The 26325-nt window shown below is 35.4% G+C and overlaps 2 protein-coding genes across 3 annotated transcripts in view; one reads left to right on the top strand and one right to left on the bottom strand.

Moving 5' to 3' along the window:
• The window catches only part of gulp1a (GULP PTB domain containing engulfment adaptor 1a), a 130990-nt gene that overhangs the window by 21006 nt on the left and 83659 nt on the right, over positions 1-26325 (top strand). The gene's annotated exons all lie outside the window — the stretch shown is intronic.
• Positions 928-24617, bottom strand: tfpia (tissue factor pathway inhibitor a). 2 transcript variants are annotated; one of them, XM_026271403.1, is made up of 8 exons: positions 24426-24617; positions 11062-11265; positions 6127-6297; positions 4728-4814; positions 4476-4544; positions 2028-2111; positions 1583-1762; positions 928-1407 (listed from the first exon to the last, which is right to left on the bottom strand). In XM_026271403.1, the coding sequence occupies exons 1-8, from the start codon at positions 24505-24507 to the stop codon at positions 1340-1342; spliced, it is 945 nt and encodes a 314-aa protein (XP_026127188.1). In that variant the 5' UTR covers positions 24508-24617; the 3' UTR covers positions 928-1339. The 2 variants fall into 2 exon arrangements, with proteins under 2 accessions (XP_026127188.1, XP_026127189.1); XM_026271404.1 differs by lacking the exon at positions 2028-2111.

The raw sequence follows: 26325 nt of genomic DNA, 5'->3' as shown, positions 1-26325 counted from the left end.
TTCATTATACTGTTTGGTTTGTTATTTAAAATGATAAGGGTTGTCCTTGTTGCCAGTATTGAGTAATATTTATTAACGTGTACTTACTATAGGGTTATATAGATTACATATGCCTGTATATGTAATATATATATATATATATATATATATATATATATATATATATATATATATATATATATATATATATATATATATAAGCCTATATGATGTTTTTTCTTATTATTGTACATTTTATGTGGACATTTGTAATTACACAGTAATAATAACTTTAGATTTGTGGGGTATAAACAGCATTCTTGTTTTGAAGTGAAAAGTTAGGATGACCCCCATTTCATGTCAATTTAACAAAACAGTACACACACAATAAAAACACTATAATCAAACGCTATACATTTTAAGTGCATAAATATTAAAAACGTAAATTTTAAAGCCACCTGATGTAAAGTGGGGCAGAATAACGCCAGCAGATTTGTAATTTTAATAACATAATTAATTACAATCGCAATGAAACCATAGAAAGTTTATTTAAATACAATTGTTTAATAAGAGTGCATATAAATCATTTTAGCCACCAGAAGTGGATTTCAAAATGTCTTTTAAGAGTAACAGCTCCATCTTGTGTTGTAAGCAGTTTTATGCACTTTCTTTTTTCAAAACATCAAGTCCTACAATACCTTTCACAACAGAATCGCTGGTGTACTCTATTGGTTATTTAAGATGTTAGTAAATTATGTAGTTACATAAGGGTAAGTGGTTCTCTAAGTGATGATCTGTTGGTCACATTTTATACAGTATATATATATATATATATATATATATATATATATATATATATATATATATATATATATATATATATATATATATATATATAATCTATGTTAAACTCAACTTTCAATCACTGTGTCCTGGATTAAAAAAAAAAAAACAACAACATTATTTGCCTCTAGTCATTACATACAAACAATGGTAAGAGTCAAGGTCACAGTGCGAGGGCATAAAAAACATGTTAGAGTGTAAACATATTAAAAGATTTAACATGAACATGAAAGATTAAGAATTAGAATAATTTTTTTATGAAATATAATGAGTATTTAGTAAATATACTTGTCATTTCGTCCCCATAAAACAATATAAAGTGTAAGATTATGTTTTACATTAAAAATACTTTATATATGAAGCCCAGATTAAAATCCATAAACTGTGATAATTATATACATAAGAACAGTTTGTGGGTCAGAGAGGTACTATATGCTGCTGTTTCTAATTTTCTCTTTTCTCCTCTCTAAAGAGTGGTTTAGGATTTGGTATCATCAAAAATACTGTCTAGGTCCTCCTAGACAGATCCGAACAAGATATTTGTGTTCTTCGTCTTTATCCGTATTTGCTTCATCCGACTGTGACCTGAAAGAGAGAACATTGAACATACAGAATCAACAACAGACACAGTTTTCCCTGCTTCACTTTTCTTGCGGTGAAGCCTAATGGAAGTTGTATGTTTAAGAATGCATCATCATTATTGACACTAAACTGAGCAGTTCTCCTCAATTATAATATCAACCCTCTGCAGAAAACACACCTTTCATGCACATTTTCATGCAGTGTCTCTTGTGCATAAAGTTGTTTTTGTTGCCTCCGCAGCCACTGTAACGAAACACCTGGCATCTCTCAGTCCTGGTGTTGTAAACGTATCTCCTTATAGAGCCATCACAATCGCCCCTATCAATTGGACTCAAGCATAATTCTGGGAGACTGAACTCTGAAATGCAATAACAATAGGTCGGCAATATCAATAGCCATTATAAAAGTAATTTGTGAGTATTTCAGTGCATACATTTGTCTTTTCTTCCCCATAAAACAATATAGAGTGTAAGATTGTTTTATAAATGCAATAATATGTTGACAATATTAGTAGCATACAAAAAAAAAAACTATGTAAGATACATTACACACACACACACACACACACACACATATATATATATATATATATATTAACAAGCAGGATGTGTGACTCATCTCACCATGTTTGGTGAGAGGTTCTGTCTTGGGTTTGGCTTCTTCCTCTGGTTTTATTGGAGCATTTTGTTCCGTGTTGTTTGAGGCAGCTAAAAAAAGGGGAAGAAATGAAAAATATGATCATATTTGATGTCTTCTTGTTACAGAGTCTTTTTCTCTCAGGTAGCACTTTTAGGATGTTTCCTGTCTGTTATACATAATATTTATACATAATTATCCTGCATATTTTATTCCACCTAATAGGATGTGAACAGGTAAAGTGTTACACTTTTTGATACTTTTTTTCTTTGTTGTTGTTTAAAATATGATCCAAATGTCTACCATCATCATTTTATTTTAGTTAAAGATTGATTTTATACTGTTCTAGCTGGAATAACATTAGATTGCTGCAGAGAGATCATATTTTTGATAGCCAAGCTTAGAAATGACTTCTGGTTCATCACCCATCTACTTTTACAGCCTCATTGTGTTTATAATCATGCTGTTCCAAACTTTTCTAACCCAAACTTTCAGGGTTTTTTGCTAGAAGAGTAGTGGTGCTTGCAGTGAAGTCACTGTGGTCACTAAGTGACTGTGGTTTATTTATAGCTTATGTTTAGAAACCAGGCTAGGTTGGCCTGTAAAAATATATCATCATTGCAGCACTCATTCATTCTAGTAAACTCAACTAGACTTTAAATCCTTTAACCACTAGATGGCAGTAAAATCTAAACATTGTCCTTCAGTGGAACCAGAGCGCTTCTGTGCATTCAAGTCACCATTTTAACCCAAAAGCAACTATTGTAATTAATTTGCAGTTACCCAGAAAGTAAATTTGCGAAGGATAAAATTAGTAAAACAGAACTCTGACATCATGGTGAACATCAGTAATTACGGCAAAAAGAGGCAAATTTGGAGTAATACAGTGTATGTAGCTCCCATTTACACATGATAACCATCTAGCTTAAATGCAAGTGTTTAATAGATTGTTTGCAATTCCCCTCAAGAGCCCAAGTCCCAAGTAAGTACACTGAACAAAATAATAAATGCAACACTTTTGTTTTTGCCCCCATTTTTCATGAGGCGAAGTCAAAGTTCTAAGACTTTTTCTATGTACACAAAAGGCCTATTTCTCTCAAATATTGTTCACAAATCGGTCTAAATCTGTGTTAGTGAGCCCTTCTCCTTTTCCACCTCCCAGGTGTTGTCACGATCATCAGCTGGAGTGCCCATGAACTCCAATAGAGGGCACTCGACTCAGGACTATTGCATTTGGTGTCTGAAACTCCATTTCCCATAATCCCGTGCCTAGGGCTAATCACACCCAGGTGTTCCCCATTACCCCTCCCTTATATATACTGTGTTTAGGCTCTCAGTGAGGGCGAAGTCTTGTTTAGCCCAGTCTGACATCTCTGAGCTTTTCTCTTGTGTTTGTTCCTTCCGTGTCTCATCTTGGATTGTTTATATCGCCTGTGATTATCTGCCACCTGCCCCGACTTCTGCCTGGTATTGTTTCTGTTTCTGGATATCCTTTGACATTCTTGACGCTGTTATCTGATTATTGTCTGTCTGATCTTTCTCCAATAAATATACTACAATTGGATCAGAACATCTCTGACTCTGCATTACAGGTGTGACATATCAAGATGCTGATTAGACAGCACGATTATTGCACAGGTGTGCCTTAGGCTGGCCACAATAAAAGGCCACTCTTAAATGTGCAGTTTTATCACACAGCACAATGCCACAGATGTCACAAGTTTTGAGGGAGCGTGCAATTGGCACATCTGTTCAATAATCATGCTGTCTAATCAGCATCTTGATGTGACAACACCTGTGAGGTGGATAGATTATCTCAGCAAAGGAGAAGTGCTCACTAACACAGATTTAGACAGATTTGTGAACAATATTTGAGAGAAATAGGCCTTTTATGTACATAGAAAAAGTCTTAGATATTTAAGTTCAGCTCATGAAAAATGGGGGCAAAAACAAAAGTGTTGCGTTTATAATTCTGTTAAGTATAAGTAAAGTTTATTTATATAGCACATTTATCTCAGAAAAGCTGGCCAAAGTGCTGAACAAAATCAAAAGGTTAACATTAAACAAGCAGGACAAACCATAAAACAGTAAAAACAGATAAAATCCAATTAGAATGAAATTTAGTTAATTTAACACACAAAATATATCTGAGTATTATTACAAAATCACATATTTTATGCAGATTTCTTGTGCAATCTGTGTGCCAGACAAGGATGTCATGTGCCCTGAGGCTGTGGAGCAGAGAGCAGCTCTTAACTGTCAAAATAAGCAGGAGGAGGCTGAAAAAAATGGCTGCTACGCTGCCCTCTGGACTCAGACAAACAGATTGTCTGACACGAAGGCACAGCTGTCTAGAACCCTCTGCCTGTGTGTGTGTGTGTGTGTGTGTGTTTGTGTGTGTGTTTGTACACGTGTGTGAGAGGTGTGACTCTCACCTGCTTCCTCTGCAGATGGTTGGGACATTTTCTGCAGTGGCATATGTGATGCATTCAATGGAGCTTCAACTAAAAATTACCAAATGCACAAACAACAAATAAGATTCATAAAGTTATTTTGTTTTTGTGTGATGCTGCACGTTTAAAGGTCCAACACAAATCCAAAACAAACAAAATAGCTTAGCACACCTTAGATCACACCTACAGATCACTGCAAAAATATCAACACACAGGATGTGTGACTCATCTCACCATGTTTGATATCGGGTTCTGTTTTGGGTTTGGCTTCTTCTTTCTCTGGCTTTAATGGAGCATTTTTTTTCATGTGGTTTGAGGCAGCTAAAAAGAGAAGAGAAAATGAATAATGAGATCATCTTTGTTGTCCTGTTGTTACAAGAGAGTCCTTTTCTCTCAGGTAGCACTATCAGAACTATTAACATGTTTCCTGTCTGACTGTTTTTCCAAGTTTAATACTTGGAATAACCTCCTTTTTCCCAAGTCATGTTCTGGCTGGGATTTCTAAATTGCCTAAAATGTGTGTTTTTTTGGGGGTTTTTTGGCCTTTGTTTTCCTATTATCTTCATAATAGCTGAAAATAATGACTGAAAAGTAGTTTGACCAACAGAATTTGTGATAAGGTGGGATCTGCAGGGAACGGTCAAAGCTATGCAAATTTGTGTACATACAATCTATAAAAATAGTAGAGAACACATCAATACAAAAACAAAGCCAAAACCTAGGCAATCTAGAAATACTAGCCAAGATATGTCCATGAAAAAGAGGACATATGGTCACCCTGAGTACTAATGTATTCAAGCATATGCTTATAAACAAGTAACTATTTAGCACTTGACACCAAATTGACTCTTCCTTTAATTTTTTAAATCTTTATCTTTAATTTTAAGTCATTAAATTCACTTAAAAAAAGTGTTTTCACTCAGAAACCGCAAATAAATCTCACAAACAGTTACAAAGAAACAGCAAGTAACACACTCAATTAAATGTGAAATTCTTAAGAAAAACTACTTAGATAATCTTTAATCATATAATTTTACAATCATCTTTTTACTATTTTTAAAAGGCCTATATATTTCTGTAGCATCTATGGTACTGTATGTTGAATAGTCATCTATAAATATAGTTTTAGTCAAGGGTTTTTTGATTGCCAGATTTTTTGCTGTTGTTGTTTTCACCTTCTCTCTGACCCTTAACAGGCTGCTGTCCCTTTAAGACATCAGTCTAAATGCCTTCTTCACATGTGAAATTGGATACAGTGCTGCTCTTACACATTCAAGCTGTCTGTTTGCTGTTGTGACCAGTATAGTTTTGACTGCCTTATCCTTCAAGGATAATTTGATTCCTAATGATATGACCCCTTTAGCACTTAATTCACTCAGAAATTTTCTACATTTGCTGTTCAGCACTGACTCTGGCAGTTCAAATTACTGCTAAAAAACAGAATGTGGACTGAATTACAATAGGCGGAATTAAAAGTGCTAATTGCACTATGGAATGAAGGTTATTGAGATCAGAATACAAAAGGGCTGCAGCCTTTGTCATGCAGATGACTATAATCACCGGGCTTGTACAAAAACAATATGTCATTATTGAAAATTGCAGAGAAGAGAAATATTATGTTGCTGGTACATACGTAGACATCTCTCATGGCATTCTTTTATAGTCCTGAAGTTGTTGTCATTCCCAAAGCAGCCTCCATAAAAGAATCGCTTGCATTCCTGGCTCTTGTAATCAAAATAATAACGAGGCACCATTCCTCGACACGGCCCCGGCTCATCCTCCAGATGGCATGGACTCTTTTCCGCTACAAAAACAAGGAGAAAGATGGGGCAGATCATAAATCATGTAATTCTTTATTTAAAGCTTATTTTTCATCAACTGTAAACATGAACATAAATTAAAAGTGTTAGTAGTGATTTTTTTGTCATGCTTTGAAATATAGGGTAATGAGGGGAAGGGGGTACGGATTTACAGCACTTTATTTGTATACAATTTTTATGCAAGTATTACAACTAGACAAATATTGGAATTGAATTCTAAAGCAGTGGCTTTCAGCAGAACCAGCTCTACCCTGCCCTTAACAAACACCCTGGCCACAAACCACAGACAGGCTGGAGTGATTGATATATCCCAGCTCCATCTATAGCACAAACCCTGTTGATAAATTAATGGCTGGATTCCAAAATTCCAGAGATTAAAAAAATCACTTAATTTCCTGCCACGTTTTTGCCCTGTAATGCAGAATTTATTTATGGCCATTGCTAATTAAAATATTTCACTTAAGTGGTCATTCATCATGGAGTAAGGCAGATTTAATCCAATCAGCTGGGTATATTGTTTTTCTCTCTTCTTTCGGATAAATCGGATTTAGGAGGAATGGTGAGTCGCACTAACCTGATCATAAATGTCACAAAGTGACCATACAGATTAAAGCATGTTGCTGCTTTTGGATATAAGTCAATTTTAATTGCAGTCTCACTTACTGCTTGAAAGTGATTAAAATGCGATTATGGTCAGGACAATAATTCTCAGTAAGCAGAAAATAAAACTGCTTTTGGTCCATACAACGAAAGTCAATAAGGCCAAAAACAACACTGAAGTTCAACATAACAACATACATTTTTTCTTCTTCAAAATATCTCAAAATAAATAATGACATAAAGGCATAGTTCACTCTAAAATGCAATGCACTGTAACAACATTTTCATCAGATTTTATCCCAGTCATTCAAAAACTGCTGAATTTGATCAAACTTGAATACAAAATGCCAGATATCATACTTTGTGCCCTTACACAATTTCCACACTTTGTTGTACATAATAAAATGGAATAATTCATCAGGCTGCAGCTAAACTCACTGCATTCGATACTGTGTTCTGATACTCTATGTCCCAGACAGTCGTCCTGACCGAGAGAGGTAGACGAATGCTAATTAAGCTTAGCAAATGACCACTCACATACAGCATTGATCGAAAGTTCACATTCACAAGGACACTTAATAAACGGAATTAAATTAACTGAATTCAAATGATGCAAATGAATTATGCAGTTTTAAACGGTCGTAGTCGGTATAATTGGACTTCTAGCACACTAACCAAAATGAATAATTCAGAACTGCTGTTCTCCTGAACAGTCTCTTGGTGCTTTTTAGGAAAGGAGATTGTCTTGATGCCAGGCTAGTGTCTCTCATTCCATGTATCATTAACTCACTAGGACAGGACTTAAGTGCAGTATGTTTAACTGAGTACTCTTTAAAAAAGATGGCAGCACGACAGCTACTTTCAGGTTCTGCACCAACTGAGCAACTCCCATTGATATAAATGTAAATACTTTATGGATAGCTCTCATAACACACAAAATACATCATTGACTATTAAATTGCAATTCCATCTATTGCCAGCAGAGGCACAAAAGTACACATACGCATATAACATTTTTAAACAAGAGAAGAAAAAAAAACAGATTTAGAAAATGATCTTTCTCTCCCAGTTGATCTATCTCTTTCTCGGTTTCATACTTTACATACAAAAACTTTAAAGTGCACTGATGATTTGATTCACTAGATGGAGACATTTGCCATTTCTCGCAGTGGTTTGTTTGTTCCATACACTCAATGATTCCCTTTGAATCTGAATTTTAAGTGCATAAATGCAAAAAGTGACAGCTTGTTTAAGTGTTGCTTTTTCATTTAGAAAATGCTTTTATCCAAAGTGACTAAAAAATTAGGGACATGACTATCAAGAGCCAAAAATACTCACAGTACCGCAATGCAGAGTTACATTGCAGAGACAACAGAGAGGAAGGTTTTAAAAATAAATAAATGTATAAAAAAGGGGGTTATGCTTGAGATATGCACATAAAGAGGTCTGTCTTGAGTCATTTTCATGAAGGTTGTTATTGACATTGATGGTTCTATTAAGAAACTTTAATATCTATGGAACATTTCCATAGCAGAAAAGGTTCTTTAGATTATTAAAATGTTCTTCACTCAAAGACAAAAAAGGGTTATTGTAAGGTATTATGGCATAGCTGTGAAAACCTCCTTTTGGAACCTTTATTTTTAAGACTACCGAACCTTTCCTTTACACAAAAGGTTATTTTTAGAGGAAAATGTGCTCTTTAAAAAATAAAATGGTTCTTTTAAAAACTGATTGATCACTGAAAGTTTCTTTGGGGAACCCAGAATGCTTCTTCCATAGCATTGTGGCATTGCTGCTAGAAAAAAAAAAAAAGACAGAATGAAAAAAAAAAAAAAAACCTTTGAATTTCTTTTTTTTTTTTTTAAGAATGTAACAGGCAGTAACATCAGGGCATTGACCAAGAGGAGTGTGACATAAACCCTCTATGGTTCATTGAAGACCAGATAACGTGTTAGAAGGTTTGATATGTTTAAAGGGTTAAATGCTCCATCTATTACTAGAAAAAGCAAGTTTGGTGGCCACAGAAATTAGAAACTGACTTGGCAGAGCTGCAAATAATCAGGGGCATGTGGTGAAGAGCGCAGAAGAAATGAATCCAAACACAGCAGTCAATTTCCTCTTCTGCCTCAATGGGGGATCTTTGGCAATACTTCGCAGGCATTTACGAGAGCTCATGTCCTTGGAGGTGTTTGTCCAAATGAGCCGCAAACTTTCTGTTTTCTCCACTCTGTGGCTGTGATGGGACTGAGGCTTGTCTAGCAGTCACATGACACAATCTGTTTTGTGCTGATTATGATGATGACCTCTCACAGGAGGCGACGTTGCAGGGCCCCGTCCAAAACATAATGACCCCCACTGGAAAGCGTAATGAGATATGACTCACCCAACCAACCAAAGTGCTATAAATAATCCAATGTGGCCTGACTTTTGCAGTGAACTGCACATTTGTCCTCGTTTTATTAGGAAAAGGGCCAAGAGTTCTTTATTGTTCTTTCTGAAATAATCAGACTGTCTAAATGGTATCTTTCATCTCTCTAATCCCAGCTTTGGCTTGTTGCCTTGAATTTGCCTCTGCGACCTCGAGTAATTTCCATTTCTTCCTTTATATACTAATTTAATGTCAATACTAAAGATGAAACAATTGCATTAGAATGCTTTGTAGTCATCGAAGCTTTCCTTTGAAAGGCTACAATACATGCATTATTCCATGTATAACATACATAATAATGTCTTTGTTTAAAAGCATGAAGGTTTTCTGAGCAAAACAACTGTTCTTCTCTTAACTTGGCCCCGTGTTTTTTATAGTATCTCTCATACCCTCTACAAAGTAATATGGTGTAGGTTATAATTATAAAACTTGCTGAGTCTAAACTAAACAATGCATTACATTATTGTTTTTTATGGGCCATTAATGAGTCGTTGGGAACTACTCCCTCATGGTGAACTCTTCACTCTTCCCATAAAAGTATATGGTGGAATGTGTGGTATTTTTATGGTTATAAAACAAGAAGTAGTTTTTTATGCTGATTGGACAGTACAGTCATTGTAAAGTACAGATATGAAGTACACCACCCACATTACTGTGCTGCACCCATAGACTGATGTGCTGCTATTGTTTACATGTCAGTGACATCACTGGGGTCAAAATCTTTGATATAACAACTAAAAAAAACATAAGAACAATTTATTTGTAAAATTAAAAGGCAAAATAAAGAAAAAATATGTCATCATTTTATATAATAAGTTGTTTTGCTGATAACAAAAAAGATTTTATTATATTTATTTTACTATAGTTTATATGTGATCATTTATATTCAATAACAGTATATAATAAAATATTTTGAGTTAGCATTTATTAACTTTAGCTTTTAATTTTAGTTAACGTTTTATGTAATTTTGTTGTGTGCTTTTGGCAATTTAATTATTTTTAATATGACTACGTAGTTGTAATACAGTTTTATTTGACATTTAGTAATTTTCTAGGTTCTTCACTAATATTTAGATTTTATTTTAGGTCAAAAAATATTTTTTATAGTTTCAGTGTTAGTAAACTGTAACATTCACTGTTCGAACAATACAAAACACAAGCACTTCACTAGTACTTTCAGACTTGTAACATGTTGTACGTAATGCATTTGTTTATTCAAATAATCCAATTCCCTAATATTTTAGTTATGTATTGGGCATTTCATAAAAGCAGTAAACCCCTCAAAACCTTGCAATATTGTGAGTAAATACACTGCAGTGCACTGAACCTAAAACACTCCTTAGCTCTGACTCATTCACAGTAGAGCACAGTCTCTCATAACTTATTGTCTAATACTACAGTATGTTAGTAATCTTTGCTTTTACTTTGCCCAAGATATGCTTATCTGGATTGCTGTTTGTAGCATGGGTGTGTGGAATAACGTCATGACACATGAGTCTGGGTCAGGTCATCCAATATACTGAGTGAAAATGGAACACAAAAGACCTCCTCCTCATTCCGAAAGATGCACTGAATCTAAAGGTTATTTTACACAAGTTCTGATATTTTCAGAAAAACACAAACACACATACACACACACACACACACACACACATATACGTATATATAAATTTTTTTTTTTTGTCATAGAAGAACACAAGTCTGGTAAATATTGCCTTACCTTTTACAAGACACATTTCCTCACACTCCTGCAGGGTCTCAAAATTGTTCTCATTGCCTTGGCAGCCTCCATATTCAAAGGGTTCACAGCGACCTGCTTCAGTGTCAAAGTAGAACCTATCCTTTATTGCCTTGCATGGCCCTTCGTCTTTCTTCAGGGCACATGACTGATGGAATATGTGGAGTTCAGACCTCACTCCATCTGCTGAGAGTGGAAGGAAGCCAGAAGTTATAATTTGCTTCGGACATAATTCACAAAACTCTGCGTGGTAAATTTAAGCCAACTATAAGCTCTCACCTAAGGCTTTGTAGGGGGTGAAAGAGCTTTCTGGCACTGGAAAGTTATTATACAGTGTACCTACTTTTAATAGAGCTAGAGCGTTTGCTCAAAGTTGTCTCATTGACATGACAATCTGAAGATTTGAAGGATCTGACAGCGTTGCCCTTGGTGTTTAACGCTTGGTTAAATCTAGATGAACCTCCTAAACTTTTCCACTCTCAAGCTAACGAGGAAGATAAAGCACTCTTTCTTAAATGTAAATTTGGATGGTTTAAATCAAATAGTTTTTTTCTTTTCCCAAGGAATAGGTTCTTAATCCGTACCAAGAACCAACCCTATTAGTTTATTCTAATAGCATGTAGGGTGAAGTGAACTCTGCATTCCTTCCTGTCCACACAACAAGGACTGAATCCAATGTGCCACAGACTAAAGTACTGTAACAGATGGTCTTGGACTTGAGTGACAGCATCCTGCCGGCTGTTGGATCACTTATCCTGTCACATCCTGATGTTCATCTCCCCAAAGCTCTCCACTCTAAAATACTCTCTCCACACTGCCCTCGGATTGGAGAAAGGTATTCCACAAGCTCTGGATAAAATCCTTGCCTGCACAAAAGCAGGAAACACACACCCCCTAGCAAACGCCTCGATGGGTTTGCCATTGTAACATCAATATTCTTATCTGCATTATTATTTAATGGAGACAGAGAAGAATGCTCAGAGGCTACATTAATTTGATAAAAATATTGTGAATTTTACAATACAAAGTATAATTACTGTGTTCTATTTTAATATATTTTATTTAATATAATTTACTAATAGACGCAGTTATTATTGTTTATTTTATACAATAATTTATTCCAGTGATGCAAACCCAAATATGTTAGCATTATTACTCTTCAGTCTTCAGTGTCTTGTGATCCTTCAAAAAGCATTCTCATATACTGATTTGGTCTTCCAAAAAAAAAAAAAAAAACATTTTGTATAATTATCAATATTGAAAATGGCTTAATATCTTTGTGAAAACCTTGATACATTTTAACAGGATTTTTTGAGGAATAGGAACAGTATTTGTTTGAAATTTGTGGCAAATTTCAAAATAGTCTTTCCTGTAACATTTGACCAATGTAATGTGTCACTGATGAATAAAAGTTCGCATTTTTTAAAGAAATCTTCAAACTTGTGAACAGTAATGTAATTTGACCTCTGAAGATTTTTCACAGATTTTGGTGATTTGGTCAATCTGAGTTGACACTGTTGAGATCTATATATATATATATATATATATATACATGCACATTACCATAAAAATATAAAAAATTCCTGCATTGTCATATGTAGCTTGAGAAACTAGAACATTCTTTATATTTTCTATCTAATCATCAACCATTATGAAGATAAAAAAAATCTGAACAAGATAATTACATTAATTATGTGAGCCAAAATTGCAGAGAGGACTTTTTGAGAGAGGTTTTGTTCACCATTTCCATGGACACAGCAGCTCTTTTAAGATAATGAGTATTGTGTACTTCCTTTACAATTAAACTATTTTTAAATGTACGATTTAAACAAGCTATTTCTGTCTATTATAACACAGACAATACCTGGACCTGCAGACTTCCCTCAAAAAACGTCTATAATGGAAAAAACAGATAGATCTGGCTGTTAAAATTTCAACTGCCAGCTGCTTTTTAAGCCCAGCATGAATTTTATGTTCTGCTTGGATTCACCTCCATTTAGATAGTGGTCAGAACAACCCAAAAACTGGTGCTTTGCCAGACTCTGGCGATGCTGAGCTCGGGCATGTTGCCCCATGTTGAGACTTAGCCTTTGCTTGTTTTACACCCATCCTGAAAGAGGGGTGTTGATTTTATCACAAGGTGGAATTTAGCACATCGGTCAGTATCTGAAAAAAGTACAACATTCATGAACTCTCACGCTGATGGAAAGCACGATGCATGTAAATATCTGTTTACAGGTGTCGACATGTCATGTTTGCTCAAGGTTTGCTGTTTGTTACCGAAGCAACAACTCAATGATTTATAACACCGTCAGTACAATGACACTATACGGATGAGTGGCAAAGTATTTGTCATTTTGTAAATCAGTAACCAGTGAGTCAATTTTATAACAAGCCCCTTTTTTATTATGGCATATTAAGAACTGTTCATTTGTCAGACGTAATATCACTGATAATAAAGAAATACAAATGTGTGATAGAGAGTAATCACAGAAGGTGAGGTTTTATAGAATGAGGGTATGATTCTACTTGTCTGATTAGTTCATATTTTGGATTATCTGATTCAGTCAGCAGATACAGTCTAAAGTCCATGGGTACATTACACATAAAGTTAATACTGTAGATATATACCATCATGTGACAAAAAATGAACTGAATCATGAGGGTTGATGATTTGATGTAAGGTCAAACTGTAAGGATTATTGTGTAACATGGACTTACACAATAATCAAACTAATGTTCCTTAAAGGTCAATGTAAGCCTGGAATACACCACAGGATTTTTGCCCCAATTTTCTGCCAATTTACAGTCTGGAGAAGTTGATGCTAGATGGCAAAAGTCAGAGCAAGTCTGCAGATTTGAGTTGACAGATTCCATAGAAAATCGCGTAGCGTACAGTGGTCACAGACTCTTCTATTCAATCTGAGGCTATCAAACATGTTTGATATTTTCAACCAATTTTAGAGCACTTATTGATTTAATTTTCTCACACATCTCCTAGCAACAAAGCTCACGTTGTTGCATGAGTTTGTTAGTCTGGTAGTGTATGATCCTCAGTTGTATGGTCAGTTTTCCTTTGTTACCATTTAAAAAGTCTGTAAGTGTATATGATGTGTAGTTTTTTATTTTAAGTCATGTAATGTATTCCAGCTTTTGGTAAATTTTTCTGTCACTTGTGTCACTAAACACCAATCCAAATTGCTAACAATAATACATTCATCTAGAGCCTTGACTCAGTATTTACAAATAACATTTTTTTAGAAGGATCATGTGACACTGAAGACTGGAGTAATGGCTGCAGAAAACTGAGCTTTGCCATCGCAAGAATAAATTTGATTTAAAAAAAAATTATAAAAATTGAAACGTTTTTTAAAAATGTAACAATATTTGAAAACATTCTAATGTTTTCTTTTAAACAAAACACCTTTATATAAACTGAATGGGTCTTATCGAAAAATAGATTAGTTCAGGGATGTTCATTTCGGTTATTTCTCCTAATGTCATGGTGTGGTGCATGAGGGAACCGAGCGGCAACCTCGCGCTCTCTCTCGTGAAGCCGAAGAAGAGAAGTCAGTCCCATAGACTCCCCATGTTAAAATGCCCAACTTTACAGCAGAAAAAAAACATGTTTACAGCCTGGTTAAAAAAATGATTTTGGTCTATATTGCTAATTTTGCCCTTCATGACAACTGTGAGGGGGGTGAATTTTTTTATAACTCATCAGTTTAAATTATATTAAGCCTTAAAGTTCTGCATAATTAAGGGCGTAGCCACTTGAGTGACAGGTGGATTGCCGCTGCTGACAATGCCGTCGCGCTAAGTGGGCGTGGCTTCAGCAATCAGCTCCCGCCTTTTTGCCCATTTTCGATTATCCGGGAGAGTCGCGCAGTGACGCGCTGCAAAGATGGCTACGGCTCGCTCTACACACTTTAGGCTTCAAAACCGCTATTGAGGAGTCTATGGGTGACGTCACGGACACTACGTCCATATTTTTTTACAGTCTATGGAGGGAACACACAAAGATGAAGATAACGATATACAGTCTTTAATAATCCACAAAGAGGTAATCCATTACAAGGCGTCAATAAACACTCGTATACATCGAAGAGACCGGACAACCAAACACTGAACAGAATGGAACTTGTTATTGGGAATGAATAATCCTAAAATGTTACAGGTTCTTCTAATTTTTTGAAGTTGCGAGCACCAGTGCTACCATGTTAAAAAGTTAATTCTGAGCCCTGGCTGGGGTAGGAGAAAGTATGTTAACAGATAAAATAAAAAAAAATAAAAAAACAGAAAAATGTATACGGGTGTTTTGTTTTGTTTATGCTGTGCACTGACTTATTTTGCTTTACTATTGTCAGGCGTCCAGGCTTGATCCATGTCTAGGCCTGTTTACCAGTGGCATTGCACATCGTCTTTGTCTACAAAATCCTTCACTTCAGCAATGACTGCAACACCTTCAAATCCCAGAGAGGTCAGAACTTGTTTATTCTACTACCGTTCACAGATAATAACAATGGGTGACCAAGTAAATCTTGTCGTGTCTGATCTCATGAAACTCATGTGGGACAGAAAATCCTCTTGTTGTCACCTGGCGCAATTATCTGAGGTATGCAATGCAAGGCTCACTGAAGCAAATCATCCTGTACACCCCAATTAATTATTGTCAGGTCTGCAACTGTCTGCATGAGAGGTTTCTGGCTCTTTAAATGAGTTTGTGGTCGCCGGTCTGTTCGACCATATGGGACACCTGATGTGGACATACATTAAACATAAGGCTTAGAGGGGAAAAATATCCCACAGCATTGCATGCTATGCTGTAGTAGAGCAAGTTAACCGCCTAAGGTGAAAGGCATAACTGGTTGATCTCTAGCTCTTTCAGCAGTAAGTCTGTACACAATACAGAAAATGGGAAATTGAGAGCACTGATCTCACATTAAGCACCATGAGGCGGTTGACGTAAACATGTACAGGCAGGAATATATATAGGGCAAATAAATCAGGATGGTTTAAAGGCCTCATATCAAATTTTTTTTTACTACTCACTTAGCTATACATAAAACAAGTACAGGCAGTAGAAAAATGTTCTGATAACCTTTGCTAGACTACAAAAGGCACAAAAACCCGTAATAAAAATATTTCCCACCGCATACTATTGGGGAGGGTAGACTATTCCCTGAATGACACTGATTATCCTTGAAAAACACAATGTAGTCTTGAAATGTCATCAATCATGGTGCAAAAGCTTTCAAGGTCAGAGGGAAGATGAGACCCAATATTTGTCTATGCATGCATTCTAGTGCTTGAAATGTCAGTGCAGTACAGTTTTTAGACAGAAACCTCCGTGTAGTTCTAGGTTAGGTATCATGATCTGATGAGTTAATGCAACAGATCAGACATGGTCTTGGGATCAAACCGGGAGACCATCTGACTGATTTTTCACAATAATTTATACTATGGGAACTGTCATGAAACGAGTTAACACTCTTGGCGACATTGTTCAACTAAGTCAAAGCAAGAATTAAGACATGCCTTTGGCACTTTTATGTGCAAGGGTAAGATGCTGCATGGTAAAAGCATAGTTTAGATTCATAACTGATATTGAAGATGTTGCAAGGGATAAATTAAATATTGTGATAAATTAAAGAAAGAGTTAACCCAAAACTGAAAATTCACTCACCCTCAGGCCATCCAATGGTGAGTGAATGTACTGTAGATAAGTTTGTTTCTTCAACAGAACAGATCCTGAGAAATTTAGCATTACATCACTATCTTACCAGTGGATCCTTTGCAGTGAATGGGTGCCATCAGAATCCTAACAGCTGATAAAAACATCACAATAATCCACAAGTAATCCACAGAACTCCAGTCCACCAGTTAACATATTATGAAGCAGAAAGCTGTGTACTTGTATAAAAAACATATATATATATATATGTAGTGAATTGACTGGAGTAATGCTTTTGTCTGACGGCACCCATTCACTGCAGAAGATCCACTGGTGAGTAAGTGATGTAATGCTAAACTTCTCCAGATATGTTCAGACGAAGAAACAAACTCATCCACTGGATGGCCTGAGGGTTTTTTAATTTTACATTTGGGGTGAACTATTCCTTTAATTCACCTTTCCTCTTTTAATATCTCTATTATTTAATCTGAAATATATACTGTACTTTAACTATGCAACAAACAAACTCATCTACATCTTGGATGGCCTGAGGCTAAGCACATCTTTGAGTAAACCATTCCTTTAATGGAAGAAATCACAATATGACAGTTTCCACATTCAAGTAAATAGGACCTGCACTTGCATGCCTACTGCAATAGAAAATAGAGCTGCTGGGGGTGTTGCTAACAAGGTTGCCAAGTACACTGACTTGCCTTAAAGGAACTTTGGTTATTTTTTTATATATTTTGAGATTTAATACAGATGGATGAAGGCAGACATACACATAAATACAAAGCACACAAGCTTTTAAAAGCGTGTAAATGAGAAGCCTTCAAGCACTAAAACAGCATCCTTCTATAACTGTTTTGATCCCTGCATAAGTGCATTGGCATTGAAGAAAAATATGATCCAGCCAAAAAAAAAGTATTTTCTTCATTTTAAAAACGCAGCAAAAAAAAAAAAAAAAAAACAAGCAAAGTTTTGTTGATAATATAGTCAGTGTGAGTACTTTTGATGTTAATCTAGTGTATTTTGCATGCAAAGCCCAACCAGTGTTAAAGGTCCCGTTTTACGCGCTTTTTTGAAGCTTTGATTGTTACATTTACAATGTGCAATATAACATGTGTTCTTGTTTCATGTGTAAAAAAACACAGTATTTTTCACACAATTCACCTATCTGTATACTGCTGTTTTCACTGTCATAAAAACGGGCTGATGACTCTTCAGAAATACGTAACGAGTTCTGATTGGGCCAGCGGTTCCTGTGCTGTGATTCGACAGCAGCTGAGAGCAGGCTGCCCTCCTTGTAACGTGATTGGGCTAGAACGCACGTGCTGGAGATGTATTTATAGTCACAGGAGCGTTTTTAATGAAGAGATGCGAAACCGCATTTGTTTTTTTGCACAGCCCTACCATCTAGTTAACAAAGCTAAACAGCGTTGCCCTTTGTGTAATAAGTTACAGAAACTGTTAAACGCACCAACTTAAATAATAAAATACACTTACCAGTTGTGGTCCAGACAAAGAGGGTACTGCTCCATCTTTCAAGAATAATCTTTGTGCAAATCCGGCATTAAACTGATTGAGATTGAGAAAGTTGTCCTCAGCAAGCTGTCCTCAGCAAATTGAGCTGCACATAGTTTTACATGTGCATATTTAACTCGGGAACCGAGTTAAACATAAATTGTAACCATTAATCTCAAAGTGCAGCGTTCATGGGAAGCCCAAACAAAGGTGATTGGACTGAAAAAAACAGCGTTTCAACGACATGGCGACAAAAACAAACAGCTCTTCCTTCTACTCCATCGGAGCGCAACAAGGCCACGCCCCCTGTTTGTGAATTCATGTGGGCGGTGGTTAGTCAAAAAAACTGTTTTAGTGACGTCATTACTACAGGAACTAGAGGGCTGTAGTCCAAACGGGTCGTTTTTTGTAGGCTAATTCTGTTAAATCAAATATCTCGCTTGGCATTGAACTTTGAGCTTTAGAATTTTACAGATATTATTTATACTCTAACAACAACATTACACAATAACTAAAGTTTAAAACATGGAATCACGAAGAAGGGGACCTTTAAAGATTCTCAAGCGTGCTGTATTTCTATAAGTAACAAACAGCCGGGAAGGTTATTTCTCAAGACTGCAGTCTTGATATGTGATCTTAATACAGTTCTTTATGATCCTTTAAAAAGGAGACAAAGAACATTGTCAGAACGTGCCTCGACTCAACCCTACTGCTTAGCTAGTTTGTAATGAAAGCAAAGCAAAGCAATGATGTCATCTCAATGAAGAGTCATTGTGGAACATTTGATACAGTATATGGCCCAGCAAGCCCAGACAGAATCAGCAGTCCTTTTTTGTTCATTTTATGTGCTAATAAAAGAAAAAAAATTGGAATTCTTTATCAAATTAGCCCAATGTGGAAAGTGTGGGCTTGTTGCGTATTTTCCATTTCTCTTGAAATCTGTTAAGCTTTTTGTGGAGCTCTGTGGGCAAATTCAATGTGGGCCTGATGATAATTCTCACTGAACAGCTGTCTTAGGACGCCTACACATGAGGGCTTCAACTGATGAACAGGATCGATAAAATACGCTTTATAGGGTGATGTATAAAGTATTTGAGTAATAGTACTTCAGTACTACCCAAGTACATTATTTTGGGGAATCTGTACTTTACTTGAGTTCTGTTAAAGCTGAATAATTGTACTTTTACTCAGTTACAAGGACAAAAAAAAAAAAAAAACATTTTACTGTTAAGCTACTACAATGTCATTTATTCTTTAAAATTACAAAATCACATAATACATCATTGCCTTAAATCTCTCCCAAACGATTTGATAATAAAAAGTGTATTTTTCTTCACTTCAGTCAATAGCCTTCTATTTAAACAGCCAATGGCAGTTAGTGTAAATACTGATAAGGTGTCAGTTTTTAGAAGACTAGTTGACAAAAACAAACAAACAAACAAATATAAATAAATAAAGTCATCATTTTCCCATCACCATTGTCATTTTAAACCTTTCTGACTTTCTTCAGGATCACAAAAGTATAAATTCTAGAGAAAGTTTATGCTTTTCCCGAACATCATGAAAGTGGATGGGTATCAGGTCTATGGGTACCATAGTTTATACAAATTCCAAAAGTTCCAGAAATATTCCAATGACCCAAAATAAATTATCATATCATCTGAGCATGAAAGCATCAAGAACGTAGTTTATACATGCAATGTAAAGATAAAAGGGTATGTTGTTATTCACTTGCTTTTAAAATATAGTTTGAGAACCAAGGTCCTCATTCGCTTTTGTAGTAAACACAAGATTTACCGGCAGCCATTTCACCCTGGAGCCCAAGACCGGTTGCCCACTGAAGATAAGCAGGGCCTGGTCAGTATCTGGATGGGACACCTCCTGGGAAAACTAGGTTGCTGCTGGAAGAGGTGCTAGTGAGGCCAGCAGGGGGTGCTCACCCTGTGGTCTGTGTGGGTCCTATCGCCCCAGTGTAGTGATGGGGACACTATACTGTCAACAAGCACCGTCCTTCGGATGAGACATTAAACCGAGGTCCTGACTCTCTGTGCTCACTAAAAATTTGCCCATTGGTCTCTGATCATCATGGCCTCCTAACAATCCCCATACACTGACTGGCTTCATTACTCTGTCTCCTCTCCACCAGTAAGCTGGTGTGTGATGGGCGTTCTGGCGCAATATGGCTGCCGTCGCATCATCCAGGTGATGCTGCACACTGGTGGTGGACGAGGAGATACCCCCTGACTATGTAAAGCGCTAAGAATAGCGGCATATAAATGTAAGGAATTATTATTATTGTTATTATCAGTTTGGAAATTCTGCTATAAATAACTTATTTTGTGTTACAAGGATTTGCACAAAGGTAAATAAATGATAATGTTCTGTTTTTGTTGAACTATCCATTTCAGAAACTATCCATTTTGAGGTTTAACTATAATTAATGTTTTTCTTTTCTTTTCTATAACCATCACTGCTGATAGATGGCTGTATGTCACTTTCACTTCACTAGATGAACTTTAATCAAGTGTGAACACTGTCGGTTCATGATCAGTCTTGACTATTAAAAGAATCATTTTATTCAAATGTCAAACCACTGTATAATTTTCTGCTGTTAATTTTAGGTTTCAGAATATTGGTTTTAGTTTAACATTTCACATAGTCAGAAAAATGTTTTTAGAATTTTGACAGGTTTCCTTACTATATATTTTCAACCTTTTTTATTTTTGGGGCTTAAGATACATAGGAACATTCTTGACTTAGCATTTGTACTTTAACTTAAGTACAATTTAATGGCAGTCGACCATTACTTTTACACTTCTGTTAAAGGGCAAGGAAAAGCTTTGTCAAGTTGAAATCAAGTGGGAATACAAAACTGTACGTGCTTCCCTGACATTCTCCTTGTCTAATTGTTTTGTCACTTTCCTAAAGCCCTTGTGTTTATATGCTTTCATGACACGCTTCTGAAATCAATGTATTCACATCACTGATGTGGTATAAAAGAGTGTAGGTGTCCTTAATCTCACCCAGCTTTACACAGCCCACACAAGGACCCTGGGTAGTTACTCTATATATCTTTGTCCTTTTACACTGTATTTGAGCAATACAGCTGCCATATGAGCACATTTCAGAATCCATTGCATGTTTAACCAAGTCTATATTTAACAGTAGCCTATCAGTCTTGCATGGATTCCTCTTCAAGAGTAAATGTGTATGGAATGACAGACGCAATTACAGTCTCTTTCATAGTTTAATCAAGAGAGCACACTTCTCTCTGACCTCTCCTGGTGTTTCAGTGGAACTTTAGATAGGGCACTTTGACCTTTACAGACCATTCAAAAGACCTCTTTAAGGGAGGAGCTTTGTGCTATTCTGCGAAGTGTCTCAACAAACACTGAAATAAGCCATTCGTGTTGAAAAAGGGTCAGACCTCAGGAAAAAGATAGAGCTATCAGCTCAGACAAGCCTTCCTCTAATGACTCATTCAAAGAGGCATGACTAATAGTGGTATATTTAACCCTGAAAGAAAAAATTAGTGAGGATTATGGGTCTTACAGCTTAGGGTGGCTTTGCAGGGTTTAGTAATATTTCTTGATGAAAGTTAATGTGAAGTAGCCATAATGTCCAAACAAATGTACCGAGCCAATAACTTTGTGACTGTGAGGCTGAGAGAGTGTTTCTTAAATATAAACAAATATAAAATCCTGCAGAATGTGTTAATTAGCGTAACCTTTGTCATATAATATTCATAATACTTTCAGTTATGTCATTAGAATAATGAGAATTCATTACACGTTTGTCCATCGAAAAGGTTACTAATAAATCACTTGTTCACGAACTGTCACGCCGTATCAGAAGCCTGATCTCTGCATTGCAGCATCTTGAGAATGGAGGTCGCATCTGGTGAGAGTGGATGTCTCTTTATCCGATATTAGAGTGCAGACCCATTACTCACAGAAAGGAACATCTTTTTCTCTATATTTTTCCAGACTAAAGTGCATATGTGACAGAATCTTTGGAAATAAATTTAACTACTATTTCTATGCATTTTGCCAGGTGACAACAGCAAAGTAAACAGGAAAAAATTATGTGGTCGTTTTTTATTTGATTTTATTTTGCATTTTGTCAAATATATCATATGAGCTATATTAAATTTTACTTAATTTCCAATAATTCTCAAAAAAAAAAAAAATAAGCTATTAGCCATCATATTTTGGATTAGGCTAATAAAAAATACAATGTCAGAGCTGTATGTACAATTTATCCAAGTATATGGTAGTCAATCAAGTTCATATAATGGTTTTATAAACCATATTTACGGGAATCTCAATGTAGTCTTCAGAAGAAGCCAAAGTAAACAAGAAGTCAAAGGAAAATCGGTCTAAAGAACATCAAGCAAGTAGTGTCAAAAGGAGGAAGATCTCAGAACATTACCATATGCACGAGGCAGAGTTCTGCAGTATTTATATTTCATCGCACCCATATGTACACCAATCTATTTTTAAAGATCATTTAATTAAAACAAATCCTTTTATCATAACAGCAACAGTGTTGAGTTGAGATTGTGACCTCCACACATGCAGAGACGCTGAAGAGATTTATGGAGGATAGAGAGCCAGCATATTGATTGGAGCAGTTAAGCAGGTCTAAAAGTTCACAATGCTTGGACTGCGGCCAAAAAGGAACAAAAACATTTCTTCAGCGTAAGCGGTTTCCATGTGTAACTTATTAAAGAGCTATGGCTCCAAGGGGTGGGGTTTGAAAAAATATTACATTAATTAACAACCAAGCAATCACATGATGTTATATCCCAACCATAATGAGATCTATAATGGTCTCTGTAACTTAAATATTAAAATCGTATATGCTGCAATTGTTGTAGTCAGGGTCAAGATTAACAAGGGCTTGGTGCAAAAATGCTACCGGAAGTGGGAAGGAAAAATATATTTTATGTATAATTTACAGATACTTTTTTATTGAACATTGATTTAATATTACAGGTAACAGACATAATTGTTCAGACTTAGAACTAATAAACCGATTTAAATGAAATGCTTGACATAAATGAGTTTTATATATGGTTAGAAAATAAGAAATAAATGCCTTATAACCACAAAACACCATATGAGGTTTTATAAATACTTAGTTTTTATTAATAGGCAATGTTTGTAATAATTAATCATTTTTATCATTATAACAATAATAAAAGTTCTGACACTGATTGTAGTCTGAACGAATGACATAAAAATTAACTAAACTCTGAACTAATTTTTGGCAATAAGCATTAGGTCAAGCAATACCACTTTTTTTTTTAAATAAATCACTTATTTGGCTCTTCTAATTTGATCAGATTTCCTCAACTAAAAATAAAAATGGTATTTAGGTACATTTTCATCCTTTAATAAAATAAAAGCATAGAAAATACATAACATTATTGAAGCAAAACAAAAACTAGAGCCAAACGATCTACAACACGTTTGTTTGCATTGCAGGGATTAAATACAAATAGCACGTTAAATATTAAATTCCAGTTCCCAAAAGTTTAAAAAGTCATCTTCCCAGATTTAGTACAGACAGAACGGTACAAAATCCAGGCACAAAATGCCCATTTTAATGACCCTAAATCCTTTCAATCCTTGAGTTTCATCTCGCTTAGAAATTGTGGCTGTAAAGCACACAGCCCTTGTTGACAAAAATCTGAAGTTTGTTTTGGATTTTATCATCAAAGTTGAGCTGGAACTTTTGAGCCACCAGAGCTCTCGAACTCCCACTGGTGGGACGCTGTTATCAACCTAGTATTTCATATGCAATTCTACAATCTTTACAAATAACCCGTGATTTTAAATATAAACTTAATCTGTCACGTTACCCTCAAAGTAGCTTTAGCTCACCTAAACATTTAAAACATGTCAATATTGTCTTATTTCCTCACAGTAGTCGTGTTAGGATCAGCTTTAACTTCTGACCGTAAATATTATAAGTATATTTTCATACTTTCATTACTGTATTTAAATCAACAAGTATAATTATCACAGCTGAACTTTCAGAAGTGCTTCAAAAGCCCATATTCCCTCTGTGAAATGAAATGAACTTATGTAATGAAATAATAGGCTAATCGTTAGGGGGGAAAAAGAATAAGAACTTAACTTACCTCTTGCGAATTTTGTGAAACATATTCCAATAAGAGGCAGTAGAAGCAGCGGTCTACATGACCAGCTCAGTAATGGAGCCATTCCAGCAGACGATCAATCACGCGCTTCCAGAGGTTTGTGGAGTAGTACGCTGTTGTTTAGTTTGTGCCTCCAAATAGTCAACTTCTCCAAGTATTCATTGACTGCGTGGGACTAGTCAGTACGCACTTCCGGGTAAGGGATCGCTCGTTCTTGAAGTGTTCTAAAGAATTTTGTGATACTGATTCACTTTAAATATTACGGTACGATTCTTTTACTACGTTTGAGGTAAAAAAAACAAAAAACACTTTAAAGAAAGAAATGAAATTCCCTATTGTCGCCTGTATTCGGCTTAAATAAAAGCAAATCAAATGTACGCAGTAGCCTATCAATTGCTAATATAGAGTCCAGAATAGCCTATATAACAAATAAAAAAAAGTAATAGTAGCTAGCCTACTTTTAATTAGGCAGCATAATGCAGTCAAATTGATCCTATACACGCTATCACTAAATAAGTGGTAATAATTCATTTATTCACTTCCTTATGCTAATTAAAAAAAGCACTGATTACAGCAAAACGCATGTGTATCTCAGAGTCATTTTTCCTATAATAGTCAGTAACATATTTAGGTGTCACGATCGGTTCATTCTTTTATTTATTTCGAGGCAGACAAGAAAATAATCTGCAATTTATTTCCAGAAAGATCCGACTCATGAGAGTCATTCGTTCGGGAATCAAGATAAGCTGGTCGCCGTCTGTCGCCGTGTATGTTTCGATTCACTTATATAAAGAACCGACTCAGAAGAGTCATTCATTTGGTAATCCTGTACTTTGGTCGCACTGTAAGTATTGATTGTCTAAAATTAACCGGCTCATAAGAGTCATTCAGGGTTTTTAGCAAACCATTTTTCATAACAAAACCAGTCTGAATGTTTAAAAAAAAAAACAGATTAAGGCTGACTTGGCAACATTTGTCAACGAATCATTCAGATTTATAGCTTATTGTAAAAAGGTTCAATCAATTATTAGGGTTTAATCTAGAGCCGATTAATTGTTAAAAGAGCGCGATCTCGATTCAGATAACCACACAATCTAATTTTTAAATGACAGCGATTCTTCCGAGTCTATTAAACCTTTGACAAAGTTTTACCGGATCAAATATGTTCGCACTGCTGAGAGAGCACTCACCATGTTTGGTTAAGAAACAGCTTCACAAACAGTTTTTTCAACACCATATTATTTCTGTCGTACAGGCATTCATATTATCACAGAAATACTGGGACGAAAGTTTATAATTCAGATATAAACATTGATGTCTATGGTAGCGCGACCAAAATAGATCAAATCCGCATTTGAAAGTAACTGCCACATAACGATTGTGTCGATTAGTGCCTTAAAAATATGTAATTGAAAGAATCATTTATCTAAGGGAATCGTTCAAAAACACTGATTCATCCAGTAGGCATGTGATTGAGTCATTGAATCATTGATCCAAACAACTTTTCAATAACTTTAATATTAAATTGGTTTATTAAATATATTATTTTAAATACACACACTACCAGTGAAGTTTTTTTTTTAACTGTAAGATTTGCAATGTTTTTTTAAAGAACTCTCTGCTCATCAAGCCTGCATTTATTTGATCCAAAGTTCGGCAAAAACCGTAACATTTTTAAATATTTGTACTATTCTATATGAATAGGCTATATTTTAAAATTAAATTTAGCTTGTTATTTTAAAGTAACATTTATCCCAAATAGAAATGTAATGTAATATTATACATGTCTTTATCATCCATTTTGATCAATTTAAAGGATCCTTGCTAAGTAAAAGTATTAATTCATGTATTACTGCTTTTGCTGTATTTTGTATCAAATAAA

The sequence above is a fragment of the Carassius auratus genome, chromosome 9 (assembly GCF_003368295.1).
Source record: "Carassius auratus strain Wakin chromosome 9, ASM336829v1, whole genome shotgun sequence".
NCBI lineage: Eukaryota > Metazoa > Chordata > Actinopteri > Cypriniformes > Cyprinidae > Carassius > Carassius auratus.
The sequence above is the reverse complement of the archived record's forward strand: the minus strand, read 5'-3'. Positions and strand labels throughout refer to the sequence as shown.

Bases quoted from the DNA above. Each gene is read 5' to 3' on its own strand.
- tfpia (XM_026271403.1), bottom strand. From the start codon at position 24,507: ATGGCTCCATTACTGAGCTGGTCATGTAGACCGCTGCTTCTACTGCCT. The intron at 6,298-11,061 runs GTAAGGCAATAT...TTGTTTTTGTAG, and splicing joins GGAAATGTGTCTTGTAAAAG to CGGAAAAGAGTCCATGCCAT. The intron at 4,815-6,126 runs GTATGTACCAGC...TTCTCTTTTTAG, and splicing joins ATGCCATGAGAGATGTCTAC to CTGCCTCAAACCACATGAAA.